The 27,545-nt window shown below is 39.3% G+C and overlaps 2 protein-coding genes across 2 annotated transcripts in view; one reads left to right on the forward strand and one right to left on the reverse strand.

Annotated features, from left to right (window-relative positions):
• LOC148946083 (geranylgeranyl transferase type-2 subunit alpha-like) overlaps positions 1-27,545 on the forward strand; it is a 318,679-nt gene that overhangs the window by 211,416 nt on the left and 79,718 nt on the right. The window lies entirely within an intron of this gene.
• Positions 1-27,545, reverse strand: part of LOC148946087 (apolipoprotein D-like) — a 75,131-nt gene that overhangs the window by 5,269 nt on the left and 42,317 nt on the right. Inside the window, exon 3 of the mRNA XM_089098322.1 lies at positions 20,385-20,485. Within this exon, the coding sequence (XP_088954448.1) occupies positions 20,385-20,485 (101 nt within the window). The remainder of the gene's footprint in view (positions 1-20,384; positions 20,486-27,545) is intronic.

The raw sequence follows: 27,545 nt of genomic DNA on the forward strand, positions 1-27,545 counted from the left end.
TTTTGGTGTCTCCAACGACGGTGATTTCAGTGGTGTACTTTTAATTTCGATTTGATGTTATGTTTGAGAGATTTCAGGCTTTTCAGAAGTTCTCATAATTACAAATTTTACTCTATTGGACTATACCAACAATTGATTATAATGTTTGTTCGGCCATAATCTTAGTTTTATCTATATACTGTTATTGTTTTCTTTCTTTTTCTTGTTACTCCCCATTTCCTAAGTGTTTGCATTGCACACCATAAAGAAATAATTATTTTTATGTATATTTTTCTCTAACGTTAGTCTTTTAGAGCATTGGATAGGATAAGATTTATTGCTGAAAAACGGCTATCACAAGCCCAAAAGGGCCGAACTGGCACTTTAGCATCAAATAAAGCGCAAAAAGAACGACAAAAACTTGCAATCAAACAACAACAGAAAATTATAAAAAGGTCAATGCAAATACGTAAAAATGGTAAAAACAAAAACAAATTAAACTTATAAAATTAGAAGGCCAATGTCAAGTCAGCAAAAATGCCAAAAAATGAAAACTCGTAAAATTAACAAGGGGATAAAAAAAATTGAAACAAAAACATAAGTTAGTTAGTGACTAAAAACATAAATAAAAAACCTCCAAATTTGCTAAATGTGCATTAAAATTAATAACTATGAAGTAAAAAGTGAGTGAGGGAGGGGAGGAGGCTGCGGAGATTCACTGATTGAAAATGTCAACTATGTAAGGGATAAAAGTTCTTCTATATCTTTCAGTGCAAACTCTCGTTGGGGCAAGAAGGGGGATTTTTTTTACACAGAACGTGGGAGGTGGAGTCGAAGGGGTAAATATTGACCAGGGAAAAGGGGAGTTGTTCGAGGGTTATGAAGGGCATTGTTAGCAAAACGCAAGGTAATTTTTGCTCCCCTTTCCTTAAGGGTGACAAGATTGGCTCTCCTAAGAAGGGAAATATAAGGTACTCTACCCTCACTGAAGATAATTCTTATGCACCTTTTTTGGACTGCTTCTATTCTGTCCGACAATTCAGTGGAAATGCCAGTATGCCAAACAGGACAGGCATACTCAAGGGTTGGGCGTACAAATGACCGGAAAATCCTCAAACAATTCGATTTAGAGCATTTAAATTTTTTATGGAGTTTAAGGAGGGAAAAGGCGGCGTTTGCACGTTTTAAGATGTCATTAATATGACAATCCCATTTTAAGTCGCTTGAGATGGTAACGCCCAGTAATTTAATAGTGGTAACAGAAATTTCAGGGGGGATTGGACAGGAGAAAGAAGGGGGAGTTTTAAGGAAATTAATAGTAAGAGCAGTTGATTTTAAAGGGTTGACTTTCATATCGTCAGTAAGAGCTTCGGCTGATATCGGTTTCAAGATGTCCTTTGGGGTGTTTTTTAAATTTTTGAAACATATCTCTAAGACAGTCAGATGATCAACAAATTTCTATCTATCAGGGAAATAAACAACAAGGTTGTTTATCATTGTAAGAAATAAAATTGGGCCTAAGAGGGTTCCTTGGGGCACACCATTATAAATTGGGATGGGATCAGAATATACACTCAGGTATTTCACGACTTGCGTTCTATTAGAGAGGAGAGACGCAATTATTCTAATTAAATAAGGGTCAACATGAAAGTCATTAGATAGTTTTTCTAATAGCATACTGTGGTTGATTAAATCAAAAGCTTTTTGCAAGTCAACAGCGATAACATTGAGCCAGGTATTGGGTTTTTCAAGAGTGTTACATATTGTGTCCATAAGGTGAACACGATAATGTGGCTGGTAGATGTAGAGCGAAGGTTTCCAAATTGTCTTTGGTCAACATTTGGGATTATCTTTACTTTCAACCACTCAGCTAAAAAGCTTTCATATAACTTCAAAAACTGGAGTAAGAGTAATGGGACGGACACCATCAAAACCTTGATTGTTACCTTTCCTTTTTACGGGAGTAATAAAACGTAATTCCCAACAGTTTGGAAATTTACCAGTAGAGGTTATTTCATTAAAAAGTAAGGACAAAGGCCCTGAAAGATTGTCGGCAAAGGCTTTAATTAGTACAATCGGGATGTCTAGTGGACAAGTACTGCACTTTTTAATGTTCTTAATTTTTGCCTCCACATCCGAGGGCGAAATAACGGGAAAATTGAGAGAGCACAAATAATGAGTGTCAAAAGAAAGGGGAGGGAGGTTCTGAACTATGGAAGAAAGAAAATTGTTCAGATCATTGGCTGTAACTGAAGGTCTTCTTTGAAATGGAAATCTATATTATTATGTATTTTCGCACAAATTTTCTTTATTCTATTATTAATTAAAAAAAACTTCTTCCACAAAATAAGTTTTTCAAAGAAAAGTAAAGAACTCCATTATACCAAAAATGTGCAAAAATAAAATCAAATAATCTACCAAGCGTGAAACTACCACAAATCAGCATCAATAAATAAATGAAACCCAAAACAAACAAAAATTAAAACAAATAACCGAGTCAAACTCGAAACGAGCAGAAATTAAGATAAGTTGGGCGCAAAACTCCTATGCCTTCCCAAAGCCAGAACATAATTTGTACTTTACTGAAAAAAGTATAAATGTTTTTACTTTTATAACTTTAATAAATCAAATAATATTAACATTTTGATTACTAAATATCAGTATATGTATATCAAACTGACAATGCACATTCATTTGTATTTTTTCAGTAAAGTGCAAATTTTGTTCTGGCCTTGGGAAGGCATTGGGGTTCTGCGCCCAACTTCTGCTGTTAATTTCTGCTCATTTTGAGTTTGACTCGGTTATTTGTAATTTCTGTTCGTTTTGGGTTAGTAGTATCTCTCGTCTGGATTCTATGGCCCCTCCGTACCAAACAGGTTTTTCTGGTAGATATTCCATTCTACTGGACATCTTTCTTTCCCAAGAGATTTACATAATTTAAGGACAAGTTTTTCTGACGTAGATTTCTAGTTCCTGATATACAAGTTATTTTTTAGGTTAAATCCGTGGTCATTCATCTGTAAGTTGATTAGTAGGTTTTTTTTTTTAAAATTGGCTAATAGGTTTTTAAACCTATTACTACGAACGCTACCTGCATTCCATTTTTGGAGCTAGGAGTGAGATTGTGTGATGCTATAAGACTGGTTTCGTTTCATGGGTTCATTAATAGAAGGACTAATGTTTTTGAAAAGGGTAATTACTTCTTTATTTTACGAGATTTGCGAATTTTTTGCGAAAAGATATTTGCGTAAAGGTATTGCGATGGTTAAGAATGCCTCACGGGTAATTAAAGAATGGGATGCTTGCATCAACAATACAAAGAATAAGCTCAGATACTTAATAGATTTGACGCTTACAAGAGACATTGCTAGAAAGTATTCAATAGCTTAATTGAACAGTAACGACAGAATGACATTGTGACTTGACATAGCTTTACCTCGTCAATGTGCTCTGTATAATACATAAGTAACGTTTGAAAAGTTTTGTCAATTTAAAAAGAAATGGCTGAAAAGTGTTTTGAGGGGAGATGGGTTGCATGGAGGGATTGAGTTGCACGAGGGGGCAGTTAACGGGGAGCCAGTGGCCCGGGGGTTTCGGTTATCCAGGGAGTCTGGGACCAGAGGGATTGAGTCGCCAGGGGGTTGAGTTAAATGGGAATTGAGTTCCACGAGAGTAGTGCTTTGTCGTGGTTTAGCCGTGAGGTCCCTTACCACAACCCAAAAGGGCTCCGATCCCCCCCCCCCAACCCCCCAGGAACCCCCCCGTCCTCAAAGGTTCTCTAGGCTCCCAAAGGGGTCGTGGTTTACCTTGTAACTTTTACATTCTCTTGATTTTCAAAGTTCCGTTTGAAGGACTATGTTGTTTTAAGCCAGTGTGATTTTTTCTTTACATGGTGTTCGTTCAAAAAAGCGAGAATTTCTGTTAAATAAATAATTCTTATATTTTTCTGTTCAATTGAAGGCGAGAATGTCTGTTAAATAAATAATTGTTATAACTTTTAAAATGACGTCACGGGGTTTGAGGGGGGCTCTGTTATTTTAAACCGTTTGATTTTTTCTTTGCATTGTGTTCATTCAAAAAGAAAGGATATTATGTGTGATTTTTTTGGGAAGTTTAATGAATTTATTAGTTACCGAGAGTTCAATGACTCCTCCCCTCAATGACTTCCAGGGGGTTTTATGACTCCTCCTCACAATGAATTCAGATGGGTTTAGGACTCATCCCCCTAGCCATAACTCCATTCAACCTTGAGCGAAGATATAAAAGTTTGATGAAGTATTTTTCTGCTTAACAACTACATTAATAACTTCCAAGATGATAGGACTTATTTTTAATTTAATTGGGAATGGAAAGTCAAAGTCTAACATAAAGAACAAGGTATTTCGGAGGGGGTAGCTAACTTCATATACGGGATAATTTCCATTCGTCTTAGTTTTTTAACGATGCTCCTTATTTCTAGTTGAAAAAACTTATTTTTTAATTTAATGTGGAATGAAAAGTAAAACTCTAACATAAAAAACAAGGTATTTTGGAGGGGGTAGCTAACTTTATCTACGGGATAATTTCCATTCGTCTTAGTTTTTAACGATACCCCTTATTTCTAGTTGAAAATTCTTATTTTTTAATTTAATTGGTAATGAAAAGTCAATGTATATCGTAAAGAACATGTTTTTTCGGAGGGGGTAGCTAACTTCATCTACGGGATAATTTCCATTCGTCTTAGTTTTTAACGATGCTCCTTATTTCTAGTTGAAAATGCTTATTTTTTTTAATTTAATTGGGAATGAAAAGTCAAAGTGCCAGAATGGTTGAAATCCACTAGCTCAGTATTGGGGTCTTTATCTACCAGCCTGAATGGTGGAAATCGACTAGCTCAGAACTGGGGTCCCAGTCCACCAGCCTGAACGGTACAAATTCACTAGCTCAGAATTGGGGTCTTAGTCCACCAGCCTGAATGATGGAAATTCACTAGCTCAGAATTGGGGTCTTAGTCCACCAGCCTGAATGGTTGAAATTCACTAGCTCAGAATTGGGGTCTTAGTCAGTGTTCAGATTGGAGCGTTGGGGTCCGACTTATCTGGGCTTTATTTGTCAAGACCTGAATGCTAAGCGATGGACATGAGCTCGATTGGGACCCCATTGTGAAAACGGAAAACAAAAAACAAAAATATATTGTTGATATGTGTGTAGAGCATGGCATGGTTAACACTAGGGGCAACAGTCTAACCGTTGACAGTTTTAGGTATCCGTCAATAAGTTCTAAGGCGAGAGTGGAAATTGGGACAAATTTTTGGAGGTGCCCACCTCACCTGCTCAGAGTCTCAGGCAAGTGACCCTAAATTTGAAAAAGTGGAAATTGGCTCAGATTTTCTAAACTGAGCTGAGACAGTGAATATATACTATTGGGAAAGTTATTTGAAACGCTGAGCATTCTTGAACAAGTGCTAAATTGAGAGAGGAATTTGGGACAATATTTGGGGGCACCCACCCACCCAGAGTCTCCGGCAGGTGACTCAAAAATTTAAAAAACACACAGAGACGACATAAAAAAAGAGACGAATCACACACAGAGAGTAAAAACACACAGAAACGACACATAGAGACGACACATACACAGAGACGATACACACACACAGAGTCAACACACACAGAGAGATGAGACACACACACAGAAATGACAAACACACATAGAGACAACACACACACAGAGACTTCACACACACAGATACGACACACACATAGAGACAACACACACATAGAGACAACACACACACACAGACAGACAACATCCACACAAAGACGACAAAAACAAAAACACATACTACAAACACAAAGTTACTACATACAGATAGATAAGAAAAACAAACATATAAGACAAACAGACATATAATACACATAGATAGTGAAGACAAACACACAGATAAGACACACGAAAATTGAAGAATTATAAATATATACGACACACACACAGATGCGACAAACACACAGAGACGACAGACAAAAAGATATAAATCACACAAAGATAGGACAAACACACAGAAGACACCCATATAGACTACACATTCACAGAGACTATACACACACAGAGTCAACACACACACAGAGAGACGAGACCCTAACACATAAATGACAAAAAACAAATAGAGACGACACGCACAAAGAGACGTCACACACACAGATACGAAACACACATAGAGACAACAAACACAAAGAGACAACACACACACACACACAGACACAACATCCACACAGAGACGACACACACACACACACAGACGACACACTCAAAGTGATGACTTACACATAGAGACGACACCTACACAGAGACGACACACACACACACACGACACACATAGAGAGACGACACACACACACAGACGACACACTCAAAGTGACGACTTATACATAGAGACGACACACACACAGAGACGACAAACACACAGAGACGACACACATAGAGAGACGACGCACACACAGAGACGACAAACACACAGAGACAACACACACACAGATACGAAACACACAAAGCGACGACACACGCACAGAGAGGAGAAACACACAGACACGACACACACACAAACAGACTACACACACAAAGAGAACAAAAAGACAGATTGATGAAATACAAAAATATACAAAACATCACACAGAGACGACACACACAGAGTCCACTCACACACACAGAGTACAAACACACAGAGACTACAGACACAAAGAGACGAATCACACACAGAGAATACAAACACACAGAAACGACACATAGAGACGACACATGCACAGAGACGATACACACACAGAGTCAACACACACAGAGAGACCAGACACACACACACAGAAATGACAAACACACATAGAGATGACACACACAAAGAGACGTCACACACACACATATACTAAACACACAAAGTGACGACACACACATAGAGACAACACACACACACACAGACAACATCCACACAGAGAAGACACAAACACACACACAGAGACGACACACACACAGAGACGACACACTCAAAGTGACGACTTACACATAGAGAAGACACACACACAGAGACGACAAGCACACAGAAACGACACACACACACACATACACAGAGACGACACACACATAGAGACAACACAGACAAAGAGACGACACACACACAGAGATTACAACACGTAGAGAGACGACACGCACACAGAGACGACAAACACACAGAGACAACACACACACACAGATACGAAACACCCACAGAGACGACACATGCACAGAGACGACACACACACACAGAGTCCACTCACACAGAGAGAGGACAAACACACAGAGACGACAGACACAAATAGAAGAATCACACAAAGAGAGTACAAGCACACATAAACCAAACAAAGGGACTTCACACACACACAGATACTACACACACATAGAGACTCAACACCCAGAGAGACATCACACACATAAGAACAGAAAACAGCCAAACAGAGAAGACACGCAAACAAACAAACAGAGGAGACACTCACAGTGACGACTTACACATACACAAGATACACGCACAGACACGACACAAACACACAGATGACACACATAGAGAGACGACACACACACAGAGACGACACACTCAAAGAGACGACTTACACATAGAGACGACACACACACAGACGACAAACACACAGAGACGACACACAGAGAGAGACGACACTCACTCAGAGACTACACACACACCCAGACAACACACACACAGATACTACACAAACACAGCGAAGACACATGCAGAGAGACTACACACACACAGAAACGACACACACACACAGAGACGACACACAGAGAGAGACAACACAGACATAGAGATGACAGACACACAGATACGAAACACCCACAGAGATGACACACACACACAGAGTCCACTCACACACACAGAGGACAAACACACAGAGACGACAGACACAAAGAGACGAATCACACACAGAGAGGACAAACACACAAAAACGACAAAAAGAGACGACAAATGCACATAGACGATACACACACACAGAGTCAACACACACAGAGAGACGAGACACACACACACACACACAGAAATGACAAACACACATAGAGACGACACACACACAGAGACATCACACACACAGATACTAAACACAAATAGGGACGACACACACATAGAGACAACACACACACAGACAGACAACATACACACAGAGACTACACAAACACACACACACATATGACAAACACACAGAGACGACACACACAAATAGACTACTTACACATAGAGACGACACACACACAGAGACCACAAGCACACAGACACGACACACACTCAAACCTACACAGAGACGACACACACATAGAGACAACACAGACACAGAGACGACACACACACAGAGATGACAACACGTAGAGAGACGACACGCACACAGAGACGACAAACACACAGAGACAACACACACACATATACGAAACACTCACAGAGAAGACACATTTACATAGACGACACACACACAGAGAGTCCACTCACACAGAGAGAGGACAAACACACAGAGACGACAGACACAAAGATATTAATCACACACATATAGGACAAACACACAGAAACGACACAAAGATACGTCACACACACACAGATACAAAACACACATATAGACGACACACACACAGAGACATCACACACACACACATAGACAACATCCACACAGAGACGACACACACACACACAGAGACGACACACTCAATGTGACGACTTACACATAGAGACGACACACACACAGAGACGACACACACACAGAGACGACACAGATAGAGAAAAGACACACACACAGAGACGACACACTCAAAGTGACTACTTACACATAGAGACGACACACACAGAGACGACAAACACACAGAGACAACACACATAGAGAGACGACACGCACACAGAGACGAAAAACAAACAGAGACAACACACACACAAATACTAAACACACAAAGAGACTACACACTCACAGAGAGGACAAACACACAGAAACGACACACACACACAGAGACGACACACACATAGAGACAACACAGACATAGAGATGACAGACACACAGAGACGAAACACACACAGAGACGACACACACACACAGAGTCCACTCACACACACAGAGGACAAACAAACAGAGACGACATACAAAAAGAGACTAATCACACACAGAGAGTACAAACCCACATAAACAACACATAGAGACGACACCTTCACAGAGACGATACACACACACAGAGACAAAACACACAGAGAGACGAGAAACACGCACACACACATATAATACAATCATGACTAGAGACGACACACACACAGAGACATCACACAAACACAGATACGACACACTTAGAGGGATGAAAAACACATAGAGACAACACACACACACACAGACAACATCCACACAGAGACGACACAAACACACAAACAGAGACGACGCACACACAGAGACGACACACTCAAAGTCACGACTTACACCTAGAGACGACACACACACAGAGACTACAAGCACAAAGACACTACACACACACACACATACACAGAGACGACACACACATAGAGACAACACAGACCCAGAGAAGACACACAAACACAGAGACGACACCTCTTAGAGAGATGACACTCACACAGAGACGACAAACATACAGAAACGCCACACACACACAGATACGAAACACCCAGAGAGACGACACAAGCACAGAGACAACACACACACAGAGAGTCCACACACACAGAGAGAGCACAAACACACAGACACGACACACACACACACACGAAACACACACAGTGAGGACACACACACACCCACGACACAGAGAGACGACACATGGACAGAGACGATACACATACACACACAGAGTCAACACACACAGAGAGACGAGACATGGCGTATCTGATGAAATAATTTAGGTCTTATGATCAATTTAATTCATTTTTTTTAACAAAGTAGTTTTTTTTTAGTAAAGAAACTCATAACAACAAGCACACAGAGAGAACACACACACACACACAGACGACACCCATACAGAGACGACACACACACAGAGAGACGACATACACAAAGTGACGAATTAAACAGATATAAGACACACACACACACACACACAGAGACTACAAAAAAAACATACATGAGAAAAATAGAGAAGACACACCCACACACACACACACAGAAGACACACGAACTCAGACACAAAACACAAACACAGAGCCGACGCACACACACACACACACAGATAAGACACGCAAACAGAGAATAGACACGCACACACACGACACACACACAGAGCACACACACACAGAGACGACATACAAACAGATTCGAATTACAAATATAGAAGACACACACACACACACACACACACAGACACGACAAACACACACACACCATACACAAAGAGACGACACACACACACACACACAGATGACAAACACACGGAGACAACACACACACAAAGAGACGACACACACACACAGAGACGACATACTCAAAGTGACGACTTAGACATAGAGACGACACACACACACACACACACACACACACACAAACAAACACACACAAAAACACACACAAACACACACACACACACACACACACACACACACACACACACAGACACACACACACACACACACACGACAAACACACAGAGACGAGACACATAGAGACGACACACACACACACACAGATGACAAACACACGGAGACAACACACACACACAAAGAGACGACACACACACAGATACGAAACACACAAAGAGACGACACACACACAGAGACGACACACACACACAGAGCACACACGGGTAGAACCCTCACCACCAAGGTCAGGTTAGGTTAGATTAGGTTAAGTTAAGTTACCTAACATTTCTAGGTTAACTTACATCAGGTTAAGTGGCGCGCCACTTAACCTGATGTAAGTTAACCTAGAAATGTTAGGTAACTTAACCTAATCTAACCTAACCAGACCTTGGTGGTGAGGGTTCTACCCGTGTGTGCTCTGTGTGTGTGTGTCGTCTCTGTGTGTGTGTCGTCTCTTTGTGTTTTTCGTCTCTGTGTGTGTGTGTGTCTTGTCTTTGTGTGTGTGTGTTGTCTCCGTGTGTTTGTCATCTGTGTGTGTGTGTGTGTCGTCTCTATGTGTCTCGTCTCTGTGTGTTTTGTCGTCTCTGTGTGTGTGAGTGTGTCTTATCTAATTGTAATTAGTCAATTTTAGTATTTGGTCTGTGGGTGTGTGTCGTCTCTGTGTGTGTGTGTGTTGTCTCAGTGCGTTTGTGATCTGTGTGTGTGTCTTCTCTTTGTGTCTCGTCTGTGTGTGTTTTTTGGTCTGTGTGTGTGTGTGTGTGTGTGTGTGTGTGTCGTCTCTATGTTTATGTCGACTCTTTGAATTTGTCGTCTCTCTGTGTGTGTGCTCTGTGTGTGTGTCTTCTCTGTGCGTGTGTTTTATGTTTGTGTGTTTAGTATATGTGTGTGTGTGTGTGTGTGTCGTCTTTGTGTGTGTGTGTTTTGTCTCAGTGTGTTTGTCATATGTTTGTGTGTGTGTGTGTGTCGTCTCTATGTGTCTCGTCTCTGTGTGTTTTGTCGTCTGTGTGTGTGTGTGTGTGTGTGTGTCGTCTCTATGTGTAAGTCGTCACTTTGAGTATTTCGTCTCTGTGTGTTTGTCGTCTCTGTGTGGGTGTCTTCTCTGTGTGTGTGTGTTCTCTCTGTGTGCGTGTTGTTATGAGTGTCCCTGCTAAAAAAAACTACTTTATTAAAAAAAATAAAATTAAATTGATCATAAGACCTAAATTATTTCATCAGATACGCCATGTCTCGTCTCTATGTGTCGTTTCTGTGTGTTTGTCCTCTCTGTGTGTGATTCGTCTCTTTGTGTCTGTCGTCTCTGTGTGTTTGTCCTCTCTCTGTGTGTGTGGACTCTGTGTGTGTGTGTCGTCTCTGTGGGTGTTTCGTCTCTATGTGTGTGTGTTGTCTCTGTGTGTTTGTCGTCTCTGTGTGCGTGTCGTCTCTCTATGTGTTGTCGTCTCTGTGTTGATGTGTTGTCTCTGTGTCTGTGTTGTCTCAATGTGTGTGTCGTCTCTGTGTATGTGTGTGTATGTGTCGTTTCTGTGTGTGTGTCGTCTCTTTGTGTTTGTAGTCTCTTTGTGTGTGTCGTATGTGTGTGTGTGTCGTCTCTGTGTGTGTGTTTGTGTCGTCTCTCTGTGGATGTTGTCTGTGTGTGTGTGTGTGTTGTCTCTATGTGTGTGTCGTCCCTATGTGTGTTTCTGTATCTGTGTGTGTGTGACGTCTCTTTGTGTGTGTCATCTCTATGTGTGTTTGTCATTTCTGTGTGTGTGTGTCTCTGTCTCTCTGTGTGTGTTGACTCTGTGTGTGTGTATCGTCTCTGTGCATGTGTCGTCTCTATGTGTCGTTTCTGTGTGTTTGTCCTATCTGTGTGTGTTTAGTCTGTTTGTTTCTGTCGTGTCTGTGTGTTTGTGCTCTCTGTGTGTGTGTGGTCTCTGTGGGTGTGTGTGTCGTCTCTGTGGGTGTTTCTGTATCTGTGTGTCTGTCATCTCTATGTCTGTGTTGTCTCTATGTGTGTGTCGTCTCTGTGTGTGTGTGTCGTTTCTGTGTGTTTTTCCTCTCTGTGCGTGTGTCGTCTCGTTGTGTGTTTCGTATCTGTGTGTGTGTTGTCTCTGTGTGTGTGTCGTCTCTGTTTGCGTGTCGTCTCTCTCTGTGTGTAGTCTCTGTGTGTGTGTTGTCTCTGTGTGTGTGTCGTCTCTATGTTTAAGTCGTCACTTTGAGTGTGTCGTCTCTGTGTGTGTGTCGTCTCTCTATGTGTGTCGTCTCTGTGTGTGTGTCGTCTCTATGTGTGTGTCGTCTCTTTGTGTCAGTCGTCACTTTGAGTGTGTCGTCTCTGTGTGTGTTTGTGTGTCGTCTCTGTGTGGATGTTGTCTCTGTGTGTGTGTGTGTTGTCTCTATGTGTGTGTCGTCTCTATGTGTTTTTCGTATCTGTGTGTGTGTGCCGTCTCTTTGTGTCGTTTCTGTGTGCTTGTCCTCTCTGTGTGTGATTCGTTTCTTTGTGTCTGTAGTCTCTGTGTGTGTGTCCTATCTCTGTGTGAGTTGATTCTGTGTGTTTGTGTTGTCTTTCGTAAAGTTTAATCTCTGTGTTTGTGTCGTATCTGTGTGTGTGTGTTGTCTCTGGGTGTGTGCAGTCTCTGTTGGCGTTTGGTCTCTCTAAATGTTGTGATCTCCGTGTGTATGTTAACTCTACGTGGTTGTCTTATCTCTATGAGTGTCATCTCTGTGTATGTGTGTGTGTGTGTCGTTTCTGTGTGTTTGTAGTCTGTGTGTGTGTGTCTTCTCTTTGTTTAAGTCGTCACTTTGTTTGTGCCGTCTCTGTGTGTGTGTCTTATCTCTGTGTTTGTTTAGTCTCTGTGTGTTGTCTGTGTTTGTGTTTGTCGTCTCTCTGTGTGTGTCGTCCCTATGTGTGTGTAGTATCTGTGTGTGTGTGACGTCTCTTTGTGTGTGTCATATCTTTGTGTGTTTGTCATTTCTGTGTGTGTGTGTGTTTCGTCTCTCTGTGTGTTTTGACTCTGTGTGTGTGTGTATCGTCTCTGTGCACGTGTCGTCACTCTACGTCGTTTCTGTGTGTTTTGTCCTCTCTGTGTGTGAGACGTCACTTTGTTTCTGTCGTCTCTGTGTGTTTGTACTCTGTGTGTGTGAGTGGACTCTGTGTGTGTCGTCTCTGTGGGTGTTTCGTATCTGTGTGTCTGTCATCTCTATGTCTGTGTTGTCTCTATGTGTGTGTCGTCTCTGTGTGTGTGTTTGTCCTCTCTGTGAGTGTGTCGTCTCTTTGTGTGTTTCGTCTCTGTGTGTGTGGTGTCTCTGTGTGTTTGTCGTCTCTGTTTGTGTGTCGTCTCTCTATGTGTGTCGTCTCTGTGTGTGTGTCGTCTCTGTGTGCGTGTGTCGTCTCTATGTGTAAGTCGTCACTTTGAGTGTGTCGTCTCTTTGTGTGTGTCGTCTCTCTCTGTGTGTCGTCTCTGTGTGTTTGTCGTCTCTGTGTGTGTGTCGTCTCTATGTGTAAGTCATCACTTTGTGTGTGTCGTCTGTGTGTGTGTGTGTGTCGTCTCTGTGTGGATGTTGTCTGTGTGTGTGTGTGTGTTGTCTCTATGTGTGGGTCGTCTCTATGTGTGTTTCGTATCTGTGTGTGTGTGACGTCTCTTTGTTTGTGTATTCTATATGTGTGTTTTGTCATTTCTGTGTGAGTGTCTCGTCTCTCTATGTGTGTTGACTCTGTGTGTGTGTATCGTCTCTGTGCATATGTCGTCTCTATGTGTCGTTTCTTTGTGTTTGTCCTCTCTGTGTGTGATTCGTCTCTTTTTGTGTGTAGTCTCTGTGTGTGTTTCGTCTCTCTGTATAAGTCGTCACTTTGTGTGTGCTGTCTCTGTGTGTGTGTCGTCTCTCTATGTGTGTCGTCTCTGTGTGTATGTCGTGTCTGTGTGTGTGTCGTCTCTATGTGTAAGTAGTCACTATGTGTGTGTCTTCTCTGTGTGTGTGTTTGTCGTCTCTGTGTGGATGTTGTCTCTGTGTGTGTGTCTGTTGTCTATCTGTGTTTGTTGTCTCTATGTGTGTTTCGTATCTGTGTGTGTGTGTGACGTCTCTTTGTGTGTGTCGTCTCTATGTGTTTTTGTCATTTCTGTATGTGCGTGTCTCGTCTCTGTGTGTGTGTTGACTCTATGTGTTTGTATCGTCTCTGTGTATGTGTCGTCTCTATGTGTCGTTTCTGTGTGTTTGTCCTCTCTGTCTGGGATTCGTCTCTTTGTGTCTGTCGTCTCTGTGTGTTTTTTAAATTTTTGGGTCACCTGCCGGAGACTTTGGGCGGGTGGGCGCCCCCAAATATTGTCCCAAATTCCTCTCTCAATTTAGCACTTGTTCAAGGATGCCCAGCGTCTACAATAACTTTCCCAATAGCATCTATTCACTGTCTCAGCTCAGTTTAGAAAATCTGAGCCAATTTCCACTTTTTCAAATTTAGGGTCACTTGCCTGAGACTCTGAGCAGGTGAGGTGGGCACCTCCAAAAATTTGCCCCAGTGTCCACTCTCGCCTTATAACTTATTCACGGATGCCTAAAACCGTCAATGGTTAGACTGTTGCCCCTAGCGGTAACCATGATATGATCTACACACATATCAACAATATATTTTTTGTTTTTTGTTTTCCATTTTCACAATGGGGTCCCAATCGAGCTCATGTCCATCGCTTAGCATTCAGCTCTTGACAAATAAAGCCCAGATAGTCGGACCCCAACGCTCTAATCTGAACACTGACTAAGACCCCAATTCTGAGCTAGTGAATTTCAACCATTCAGGCTGGTGGACTAAGACCCCAATTCTGAGCTAGTGAATTTCCATCATTCAGGCTGGTGGACTAAGACCCCAATTCTGAGCTAGTGAATGTCGACCATTCAGGCTGGTGGACTGGGACCTCAGGACTGAGTCAGTTGATTTCCACCATTCAGGCTGGTGGATTAAGACCCTAATACTGAGCTAATGGATTTCAACCATTCTGGCACTTTTACTTTTCATTCCCAATTAAATTTAAAAAATAAGCATTTTCAACTAGAAATAAGGAGCATCGTTAAAAACTAAGACGAATGGAAATTATCCCGTAGATGAAGTTAGCTATCCCCTCCGAAATAACTTGTTCTTTATTTTAGACATTTACTTTTAATTACCAAATAAATTAAAAAATATTCATTTTCAACTAGAAATAAGGAGCATCGTTAAAAACTAAGACGACTTGAAATTATCCCGTATATGAAGTTAGCTACACCCTCCGAAATACCTTGTTCTTTATGTTAGACTTTGACTTTTCATTCCCTATTAAATTAATAAATAAGCATTTTCAACTAGAAATAAGGAGCATCGTTAAAAACTAAGACGAATGGAAATTATCCCGTATATGAAGTTAGCTACCCCTCCGAAATACCTTGTTCTTTATGTTAGACTTTGACTTTTCATTCCCAATTAAATTAAAAAATAAGTCCTATCATTTTGGAAGTTATTAATGTAGTTGTTAAGCAGAAAAATACTTCATCAAACTTTTATATCTTCGCTCAAGGTTGAATAGAGTTATGGCTATGGGGATGAGTCCTAAACCCATCTGAATTCCGTGCGAGGTGAAGTAATAAAACCCCCTTGAAATCATCGGGGGGTGGAATCGTTTAACTATCGGTAACAAATAAATTACGTAAACTTCCCAAAAAATCACCCGGAAATTACATTCTTTTTGACTGAACACAATGTAACGAAAAAATCAAACGGCTTAAAAAAACAGAGCCCCCTCAAACCCCTTGACGTCATTTTAAAAGGTATAACAATTATTTATTTAGCATAAATCCTCGCCTTCAATTGAACGGAAAAAATATAAGAATTATTTATTTAACAGAAATTCTCGCTTTTTTGAACGAACACCATGTAAAGAAAAAATCACACTGGCTTAAAACAACAGAGTCCTTCAAACGGAACTTTGAAAATCAAGAGAATGTAAAAGTTATAAGGTAAACCACGCCCCTTTGGGAGCCTAGAGAACCTTTGAGGACCGGGGGGTTCCTTCGGGGTTGGGGTGGGGGGATCGGAGCCCTTTAGGGTTGTGGTAAGGGACCTCACGGCTAAACCACGACAAAGCACTACTCTCGTGGAACTCAATTCCCATTTAACTCACCCCCCGTGCAACTGAATCCCCCTTGTAACTGAACCCCTGTATAACCGAAACCCCCGTGCAACTGTATCCCCTTTAACTGAACCCTCGTGCAACTCAATCCCTCCATGCAACCCATCCCCCCCAAAACACTTTTCAGCCATTTCTTTTTAAATTGACAATACTTTTCAAACGTTACTTATGTATTATACAGACCACATCGGCGAGGTAAAGCTAGGTCAAGTCACAATGTTATTCTATAGTTACTTTTCAATTAATCTATTGAATACTTTCTAGCAATGTCTCTTGTAAGCGTCAAATCTATTAAGTATCTGAGCTTATTCTTTGTATTGTTGATGCAAGCATTCCATTCTTTAATTACCCGTGAGGCATTCTTAACCATTGCAATACCTTCACGCAAATATCTTTTCGCAAAAAATTCGCAAATCTCGTAAACTAAAGAAGTAATTACCCTTTTCAAAAACATTAGTCCTTCTATTAATGAACACATGAAACGAAACTAGTCTTATAGTATCATACAATCTCGCTCCTAGTTTCAAAAATGGAATGCATGTAGCGTTCGTAGTAATAGGTTTAAATAACTATTAGTCAAGTTTAAAAAAAAAAACCTACTAATCAACTTACAGATGAATGACCACGGATTTAACCTAAAAAAAAACTTGTATATCAGGAACTAGAAATCTACGTCAGAAAAACTTGTCCTTAAATTGCGTAAATCTCTTGGCAAAGAAAGATGTCCAGTAGAATGGAATATCTACCTGAAAAACCTGTTTGGTACGGAGGGGCCATAGAATCCAGACGAGAGATACTACTACTTGGGTTTCATTTATTTATCGATGCTGATTTGTGGTAGTTTCATACTTGGTAGATTATTTTATTTTATTTTTGCTCATTTTTGCTTTAATGGAGTTCTTTACTTATGTTTGAAAAACTTTTTTTGAGGAAACAATTTTAAGTTAATTTCTGTTCGTTTTATATTGACATAGTCTTTTCAGGGAAAAAGAAAATAATACTTTAAATCCTTTCGTTTCTTTAAGATTTAATATTTTGGCCTGGTATTTGTATGCTGGAGAAAAATTTTCAGCAATTTTTAACAACATACACCGTTTTCACAATCTGGACACAAATAGTAGTGTTTAATTTAGTTTCATACCTCATCTAGTTGACCTGAAATAGAAAACTTGATATCATTCGCAAACAAAATCTGTTTAATTTTTTTAATAGCTTGGATACAGTTACGCTATTTTGATTTGGTTAAATTTTAAGAGCAGAAGTAGCCCCTAAAATTTGAACATAATACCCTCAGTCTTTCTTGGGTTACTGCTGAGATACTTTATTGGGAATTAGCCTTAACAAAGTGCATTTTGATTTAATCTTAAGGCAACATTTAGTTTTTAAACATAATGGACAAATGGGAGGGTGGGCGTGGGAGGGTGGGCGTGGGAGGGTGGGCGTGGGAGGGTCGGAGTGGGATGGGGATTAGTTGCCCTCCAAACACTTTCGACTATTAAAAAGGGCATCAGCCCTTTCTATTTTCAATCGAGTGAGCCCTTTTTCGAAGTTCCCATGACAACTCCTTCGATACGAAGTGCCCTGGTCTAAACAACAACAACAAAAATAATACATTATGCCCACATCGATCTTTACTATAAACATGTCAAGCCTTCCAATCACTTTCGACTAATAAAAAGGGCACTAGGCCTTTCGATTTTCAATCGAATGAACCCTTTTTGAAACTACAACGCTTTCTATAAACACCTTAAATGCCCCCAGGGCATAAATTACAACCCTTAGCCTAAGGTCTGTTAGGGTGGTTGTCATCCTCCAAGACCGAATTTCCAAAACTTTCAACTACGTTGAACAAAATGGCTATCTAAAAATTTTGATTGGATGTGTTTGGGGAAATGGTGCGCCTGAGAGGGGCGTTAGTGCCTCTCCAATCCCTTTCAACTACCAAAAATGGCACTAGCCCTTTCAGTTTCCAATCAAAAGAGCCCTTTTGAGGTTTCTACGACCAAACTTTCAATATAAATCTTATATGCCCCCAGGGCATAACTTACAACCCTTGCCGTGAGTACTGGGGATGGAGGGATGTCATTCTCAAAGACCTAATTTCTAGAACTTTCTACTACGTTAAACAAAATGGCTATCTGAAAATTTTGATTGGATGTGTTTGGAGGAATGGTGGGCATGAGAGGGGGGTTAGTTGCCCTCAGGTCATTTTTGGAGATTAAAAAGAGCTGTTGCCCTCTCAATGTCCACTGAAATAAGCTTCTTTTGAAGTTTTTACGACTATTCTATCAATAAAAATATCAGATGTCCTCAGGGCAGAACTTGCAATTATTGTCCTTGGGGCTCTGGGGGGTTTGGTCATTCTTAAATGCATAAATTTCATAACTATCAACTACATTGAACTAAATGGCTATCTCTAAACTTTAATTGAATGTTTTTGGGGAAGTGGTGGGCATAAGAGGGGGGTTAATTACTCTCCACTTACTTTCGACTATTAAAAAGGGAAATTTCTATTTCCAATCAAAGAGCCCTTTTTGAAATTTCTACAACAACTTTCTATATAAAATTTATATGCCCCCAGGGCATAACTTAAAACCCTTGAACTAAGGAATGTGAGGGGGTTGTCATCCTACACAACCTAATTTCCAGAACTGTAAACTACGTTAAACAACATGGATATATCAAGATTTTGAGTGAATTTGTCTGGAAAAATAGTGGTCGCGTTAGAGGCAGTTACTATCCAATCACTTTCAACTATTAAAAAAGGCACTAGCCCTTTCAATTTCAAATTGAATGAGCCCTTTTGAAGTTCCTACGCTTGCAGTATAAACCTTATATGCACCCAGGGCATAAATTAAAACCCAAGACCTGAGGGCTGTGGGGGGGGGAGGGGTTGTCACCCTCAAAGACCTAATTCCCAAAACTTTCAATGGCTATATTCAATTGGCTAGTAATGTATGGTTTGTCATTAGAACATGTTTTAATTTTTTCACAGGGAAGGAATCTATATATTTTGTTTTAATCAGATTTTGGAATTCCGAGACTTTAAAATTAATGTCATTTTTCGCGTTGAGAGCCAGCCAGTTTTCATTGGTAATCCAAGATCCAAATGTGAATAGGCCATCATTGGAAATTGGGCGATAAGAGAACTCAGTAACAGAAAAAGTGTGATTAAAGCTGTTGAGAGGTTTCATTAATAAAGAAAAATGGTAACTTCCTAACGGGGGCAAGGGGACAGGAGGGGCATAGAAAGCCTGCACATTGGTGCAAATCAAATCAAGGAATTTCCTTTTGTTGTTGGTATTTTTACTATTCGTTTTAAGTTTAGGGAACTACAAAGGGAATTTAACTTCAGATCATTAGCATTACCTACTAAGAAAATACCTGCGTTCGGGAATTTAAATAGGACAAAGTCGGCACTAACATGCAGTTGTTGGTAGAATCGCTGTCTTTGTGCAGCGTTGTGATTTGGGGAATTTCGTTCATTGCCATGAACGTTTCACTTATATTTAATATTCTACATCCCAATGAATGATCAACTTTTTAGTAATCTCGTGGACACTACTATCAAGAGCCAACTTTGCATATTATAAGTAAGCCTAAGTTCTGCTCTTTTCTCTAAGTAAAAAATATGAATCTATGATGGCTATTGCGAATTCTTACCTAAAAATTAAAATGCTCTTGACTATGAACTATCACTAATAACAATTTCACTTACTGTCAAAGGGAGCGTGTGGAAATCTCACATACAGCCTCGCCTCTCCTCTGTCTGTATGAATTAGCACTGCTCTTCCATTTACCACTGATTCTTTGCCAGTTCTTGAGTGGAAATAGAAGAATAAAGAAATTGGTTAACACTATTTTTTTGGGACGAGGGACCCTTTAAAGCGCTTTATAATCCCAAGGCCCAAGGGCAAAATATAAATGACCCTGTTACATATGCCGGTTCATTTTCCTAACATACGAACAATTTATATAACACCTTTTTCAACCTATGCAAATTATATACGGAATTGGGTCATATTTGAAAGGATCTCATCCATAAAAATGTTATCGTTTATAAAATTATATAGAAAAATATGTTAGACAAAAAAAATAGTTAGATAATACTTATAAATTCATAGTAAGACAACTGGCGCTTGTAGCGTTAATGTGACTGATACTGGTAACAGATAGACGCGCTTTCCCTTATGATTTAAATAAGCTTTTTATCAATATTAATAATATTTTCTTCTAGTGACCTAGCCATAAATCTCCGAGTTGTCATGCATTAATCCCGGCTTTTAAAAAATGCTCCTTATTAGCGATTTTTTTTTTAATAATAAAAAAAAAACACTGGCTATTGCTGCCCATTTTATATATTAACATAAAAATAATATATTTTCGTAAAAAGAAGTCTTTGAAAAAAAGTAAAGGGCCATATTTAAATTCAAGAGGAGCAGAAATAAAATCCTAAAAGTATTTAACCTTAAAACAAACGGTAATTACTATCAATGAATAAATGGAACTCAAAAGCTTTAGCGCTATTTATGCTTACTGAAAACAGAATATATTTTAATTTTTCTCTTTCATGCTGGTATTATTAAAAAATAAAAAATTCTTGATATTACTAGGAATTAATATCTTCATGTTTTCAACAACCACATTACTTTCACTAGTTATTTTCAGTTACCTTGATTATAGATATGATTGTATTTATTTATTTTTTTGTCGTTAAGGAAAATAAAAGCCACAAAGTTCAAATACATATCATTTTCTGCAAAACGTAAATGACACTCAAGTCGTTTGTAGGATTAGAGGGGGAGAGGCAGTAGCACCATTCTTATCTATAAGCTTTGATTAGCCTTGTGACATTTTTCTTTTTTTGTGGTGTTATTGTTGATGTATGTCAAACCCAATATACGCTATTAGGAATAAAAATTGTTTTCAGTAAAGCACAAATGGCGCTCCGGCCTTAAGAAGGTGCAGGGAGTGGTAGTCTTGCTCCTGCTTGCGGTAATTTCTGTTCTTTTTTAGTTTGACTAACCATTTTAATTTCTGTCGAGAACTTTCAGTTTCCAATCATATGAGCCCTCTTCGAAGTTTATACAAGCATCCCTTCCATAAGAACTATATATGCCCCGGGAGAATTGGTTACAACCCCTGCCTCCGGGCCCTGGGGGGTTGTATCGACCCCGGAGTTTTCATTATATGATCTTTGAACTAATTTAAAAAAATAGCTGTCTCAAAGTTCTTATCGGATGGGTTTGAGTAAAAAAGGGCATGGAGAGGGGGGGCTAGTTGCCCTCCGATATCTTTTGACTCTTCAAAAGTGAACTAGAACTTTCAATTTCCAATCAAATCAGCCCTCTTCGAAGTTTATACAAGCATCCCTTCCATAAGAACTATACATGCCCCCAGAGCATTACTTACAACCCGTGCCTCCGGGCCCTGGGGGGTTGTATCGACCCCGGAGTTTTCATTATATGATCTTTGAACTGTTTTAAAAAAAAATGGCTGTCTCAAAGTTCTTCTCGAATGGGTTTGAGTAAAAAAGGGCATGGAGGGAGGCAGGGGCTAGTCGCCCCCCCCCCCCGATATCGTTTGACTCCTTAAAAGCGAACTATAACTTTAAATTTTTAATCAAATGAGCCCTCTTCGAAGTTTATACGGGCATACCTTCCATAAGAACCATATATACCCCCAGAGCAATACTTACAACACTTGCCCCGGGTTCTGAGGGGTGGCGTGTACACAGGAGTTTTTCTTATCTGACCTTTGAACTATTTTTAATTAAATGGCTATACGTAAAGGAGTTTTTGTTATATTATCTTTGAACTATTTTTAACAAAACGGCTACCTCAATTTTTTTTTCAGATGTAATTGGGGAAAAAGGGCTTGAGGGAGGGGGGATAGTTGCCCTCCGATCACTTTTGACTCTTAAAAAATGCACTAGAACTCTCGATTTCCAATCGAATGAGTCCCCTTTGAAGTTTATACGACGACCCCTTATATATAAAGTACCTGTGGAAAAAAAAAATAGTGTGTGGGGTAGGCTAGCTGCCCTCCGATCACTTTTGACTCTTAAAAGTGAATTACAACTTTCAATTTCCAATCAAATGAGCCTTCTAGGAAGTTTATACGAGCATCCCTTCCATAACAACCATATATGCCCCCAGGGCATAACTGACAACGCCTACCCTCGGGCCCGTGGGGGCTCTGTCGACACCGGAGTTTTGTTATCTGAACTTTGAACTATTTTTAACAAAAAGTCTACCTCAAAATTTTCATCTGATGCATTTAGGGTCTTGGGTGGTGGGGGCTAGTTGCCCTCCGATCTCTTTTGACTCTTGAAAATTGAACAAGAACTTTCAATTTCTAATCAAATGAGCCCTCTCCGAAGTTTATACGAGCATCCCTTCCATACTAACAATATATGCCCCAGGGCATAACTTACAACGCCTTCCTCCGGGCCCGGGGGGTTGCGTCGACACACAAGTTTTTCTTATCTGATCTTTGAACTATTTTTAATGAAATGGTTATTTTAAAAATTTTATCGGATGGGCATGGAGAAAAAAGGTTGTGTGGGGGGGGCTAGTTGCCCTCGGGTATCTTTTGACTCCTTAAAATTGAACTAGAACTTTCAATTTCCAATCAAATGAGCCCTCTCTGAAGTTTTTACGAGCATTCCTTTCAGAATAACCATACATTCCTTTAGGGCATAACATAGAACGCCTTCCTCTGGACCCTGGGGGGTTGTATTGACTCCGAAGTTTTCTTATTTGCCCTTTGAACTATTTTTAACAAAATGTCTATTTCAAAATTTTCATTAGATGGGTTTGGAAAAAGAAGGTGTGGGGGGGACTAGTTGCCCCCGATCTCTTTTGACTATTAAAAGTGAGCTCGAAGTTTCAATTTCCAACTAACTGAAACCTCGCTGATGTTTATACGAGCATCCCTTTTCATATGAACCATATATTCCCCACGACATAACTCATGGCGTTTGCTGCTTTACCCTGGGGGGTTTGGTCGACACCTGAGTTTTTGTTATCTAACTTTTGAACAATTTTTAACCTAATGGCTATCTCAAAATTTTTATGGGATGCATTTGGGGAACAAGGGACGTAGGAGGGGGGAGGGGGCTAGTTGCCCTCCAATCCCTTTTTACTCTCAAAAACTGAACTAGAACTTTCAATTTCCAATCAAATGAGCCGTCTCTGAACTTTTTACGAGCATCCCTTTCATAAGAACCATATATTCCCCCCAGGACATAACTTACAACGCTTGCCCTTAGACCCTGGGGGGCTCTGTCTACCCCGTAACTTTCGTTATATGGTTTTTGAACTATTATTTTTAAAAAAGGCTATCTCAAAGTTCTTATCGGATGGGATTGAGGAAAAAAGGGCTTAGAGGGGGGGGGGGGGCTAGGTGCCCTCCAATCTCTTTCGACTTTTAAAGAATTGAACCTGAACTTTCAATTTCCAATCAAATGAGCCCTCTTTGAAGTTTGTACGAGCATTCCTTCCATAAGAGCCATATATGCTCCCAGGGTATAACTTACAACGCCTGCCCCCGGGCCCTGGGGGGTTGTGTCGACATCGGAGTTTTTTATATTATCGTTGAACTATTTTTAACAAAATAGCCATCTCAAAATTTTTATCGGATGCATTTGGTAAAAAAGGCCGTGGGGGGGGGGCGGTGGTTACCCTCCGACATCTTTTGACGCTTAAAAATCGAACTAGAACTAACAATTTCCAATCAAATGAGCCCTCTCTGAAGTTTATACGAGCATTCCTTAAGAACCATATATGCCTCCAGGGCGTAACTTATAACCCTTGCCCTGAAGACTGTGGGGGGAGTGTCAAGTTCAATCAAGTTCAATCATTTTATTATTAACATATACCTGTATATAATTGACATAGGCCCATGGGGAGACAAGCTCGGAAAACTAGGCCTAGACAAAGATACAATAAAAAATTTTACGCTACAATACAAAGATAATTACGACGGCAAAGATACAATAATACAAAAATAATATGAAAGTAGCAGCTAGCCCAGGATCCAAATATAAATATATATATAAAAAAAAGAGAGATCAATATTATTAAATATAAATTCATACTAAAAGATAGCCGAGAGGCCCACATTCACATAGAACAAAAATCCAAACAAATAACTTAATCATATTAAAAACACACTTAATTAAAAATAATCCTGAACTAAATGAAATTTAAGATTCCTTTTTATTAAATGGATAGAAGAAAATTTGTCAATAAAATCCTTGTGAGCATCCCAGCACCGGGCTATTGACACAAACGGAGCGAATTTAGATCTCTCAGTACTATACTTGTCAATGTAGATACTCTTTTTTTGTCGCGTGTTATAACGACGTAAATCTTGTGATCGGGAGAACAAACTTTGATTGAGGTAATATGGCGGTAATTTCTTAATGTCATAATTAAATTTGAAAATAATTGCTCCAAAAGTAAATTGTTGAGAAAACTGGAAGTATATCTAAATAAGTATATAAAGATGCTGTAGAAGACTTATTTGGAAGTGAAATAGGCGATGAAATAAAAAGTTTGAGGATTCTTACTGCTTTATTTTGTAAAATCTGTATTGGTTTAATATGGCTTTTAAATGTAGATAAATATACTAGAGAACAATAAGTAATGTTAGACTGAATCAGAGCAAAATAAATGCTTCGTAAAGCAGAGTAGGGCAAATAATGGTTCAACCTCCGCATTAAACCAACATACCTTGAAATCTTTAAGCGTATATTTTGAATGTGTGTTTTAAAAGATAATCTTTCATCAATCATATGTCCAAGGTACTTTATCACATTCGCCCGAGATATTGATAATAGATACTTTGAAGAAGTAACTAGGGTAATACGAGGGCATATATTTGACTTCCTGCCGTAAATTATGAAATTAGTTTTTGATAAATTCAAAGCAATAAAATTTGCGGAACACCATTCAAGAACATTAGAAAATGCAGTATCTAGTTTCGCCTCCAACTCCTCGTCATTTCTCTCAGAAAATTAAACTTCCGTATCATCAGCAAAATGTGTGCTGAGACATGGGATTGCCAACGCGCGGTGAAAATCATTTATATAAACTAGAAAAAGCAGAGGACCTAGGACAGAGCCCTGAGGCACCCCAACCATGGAGGACTGAGGAACAGGCGAAGAGAGAAAATTACCTCCATTATTCGTTGCTTTCTCTTATCAAGATAATATTTAACTAGATCCAACGCCGGTCCGCGTACACCACAATTATCCAATTTACGAAAAAGAATACAATGGGATATTGTATCGAATGCTTTTTTAAAATCCAAGTATATTGTTGCTGGAATTTCGCCTCTATCTAAGCATTCATGAATATATTGGATGAGAGCAATGATAGCGTGCTCAGTATTGTGTCCAGACCTAAAACCAAACTGGGAATTTGTGAAAAAATTAAACGATTTAAGAAAATCATAGATCTTCTTATAAATTGCCTTCTCAAATATTTTAGAAAATGCTGACAAAATAGAAATAGGGCGGTAATTTGATGGGTTTTCAGGAGAGTCACCTTTGTGAAGCGGAATTATCCTCGCTTCTTTAAAAGCAGACGGGAAAACTCCAGTTTGAAATGAAAGATTAATTATATGCTGTAATGGCACAATTACTGCAGACAATATTTCATTAACAATTATAGAACTAGACCCGTCAATTCCCGCTGAATTACCTGGATTTAGATCACACACTATTTTTGTTATTTCAGACCGAGAAATAGGCGTAAGAAAAATTTAATTACTTTGAGGAGATGGAAGGTATGAAGAAAAATGTTTATTACTTCGTGAATCAAACTGGTTCATTACTGATGAAACAATTTTCTCTCCTATACTAGCGAAATAAGTATTCAAAACATCAGCCACTTTCTCCAATTTGTTAGTCGTCGATCCATTTTCTAAACTAATAACTTCAGGAAACTTAGAATTTCTTTGTTTTTTATAATAGAATTAATTAAAGACCACGTTTTGCGAGGAGAATTTTGAGCTTCTTCGAAAGACTCTTTATAATACCTATAATTCGACAATCGTATCGGTGCGGTTAATTTATTTTTGAAGATTTAAAAATTTTTAATATTATAATCAGTTGGATTCTTTAACTGCTTTTTAAATAACTGTGTTTTTTTATTAACTGATATAAAAATTCCAGACGTTATACACGGCCTTATAGGAAATTTTTCTCTGCAAATTTTCTTCGTAACAAATGGGAAACTAGAATCAAGGCAGCAATTGAAATTTCTTAGGAAAGTATCAGTTGCCACATCTGTATCCTCCGTGGATATTACATCCTGCCATTCCAATAGACCAAGGCTTTCATTCAGGTGCTTTAATGTTATTTTATTTATTAACCGCACTTGACGTTCCCTACTTACCTGCGGTATTTTATAAGTAAAAGCTAAATCTGAAACCAGCAGGAAATAATCCGATATATAAGTTAAAATAGCAAAATTTGCTTTAATTGGTAAAGATGTAAAAATATTATCAATGAGAGAAGCAGAACTAGGTGAAATTTTTGTAGGTATCAGGCAAGTAGGAAGCAGATATGCAGAAAAGCAAGAAGACAATAATTCAACAGAAGCTTCATTTGAAGCCTCTAGAAGGTCAATGTTGAAATCTCCAGAGAGGATAACATCTTTATTTTGAAAATGAGGTTGATGCAAAAAATCATGGAGTTTAGAGAGGAAAGACTTGACTTGAGAAGAAGGAGGTCTGTATACTACGCAAAAAACTATATCTTTTTTTCCAAGACTAATTTCAGTTACCATTACTTCAAAAAGCATTTCATCATGAGAACCTTCTAGATTTGCAAGGCGTCGAAAAGAGATACCTTCTTTAACTAATACTG

This window comes from Artemia sp. Qi Xiang Cuo, chromosome 12, assembly GCF_049724085.1.
Source record: "Artemia sp. Qi Xiang Cuo chromosome 12, ASM4972408v1, whole genome shotgun sequence".
Lineage (NCBI taxonomy): Eukaryota > Metazoa > Arthropoda > Branchiopoda > Anostraca > Artemiidae > Artemia > Artemia sp. Qi Xiang Cuo.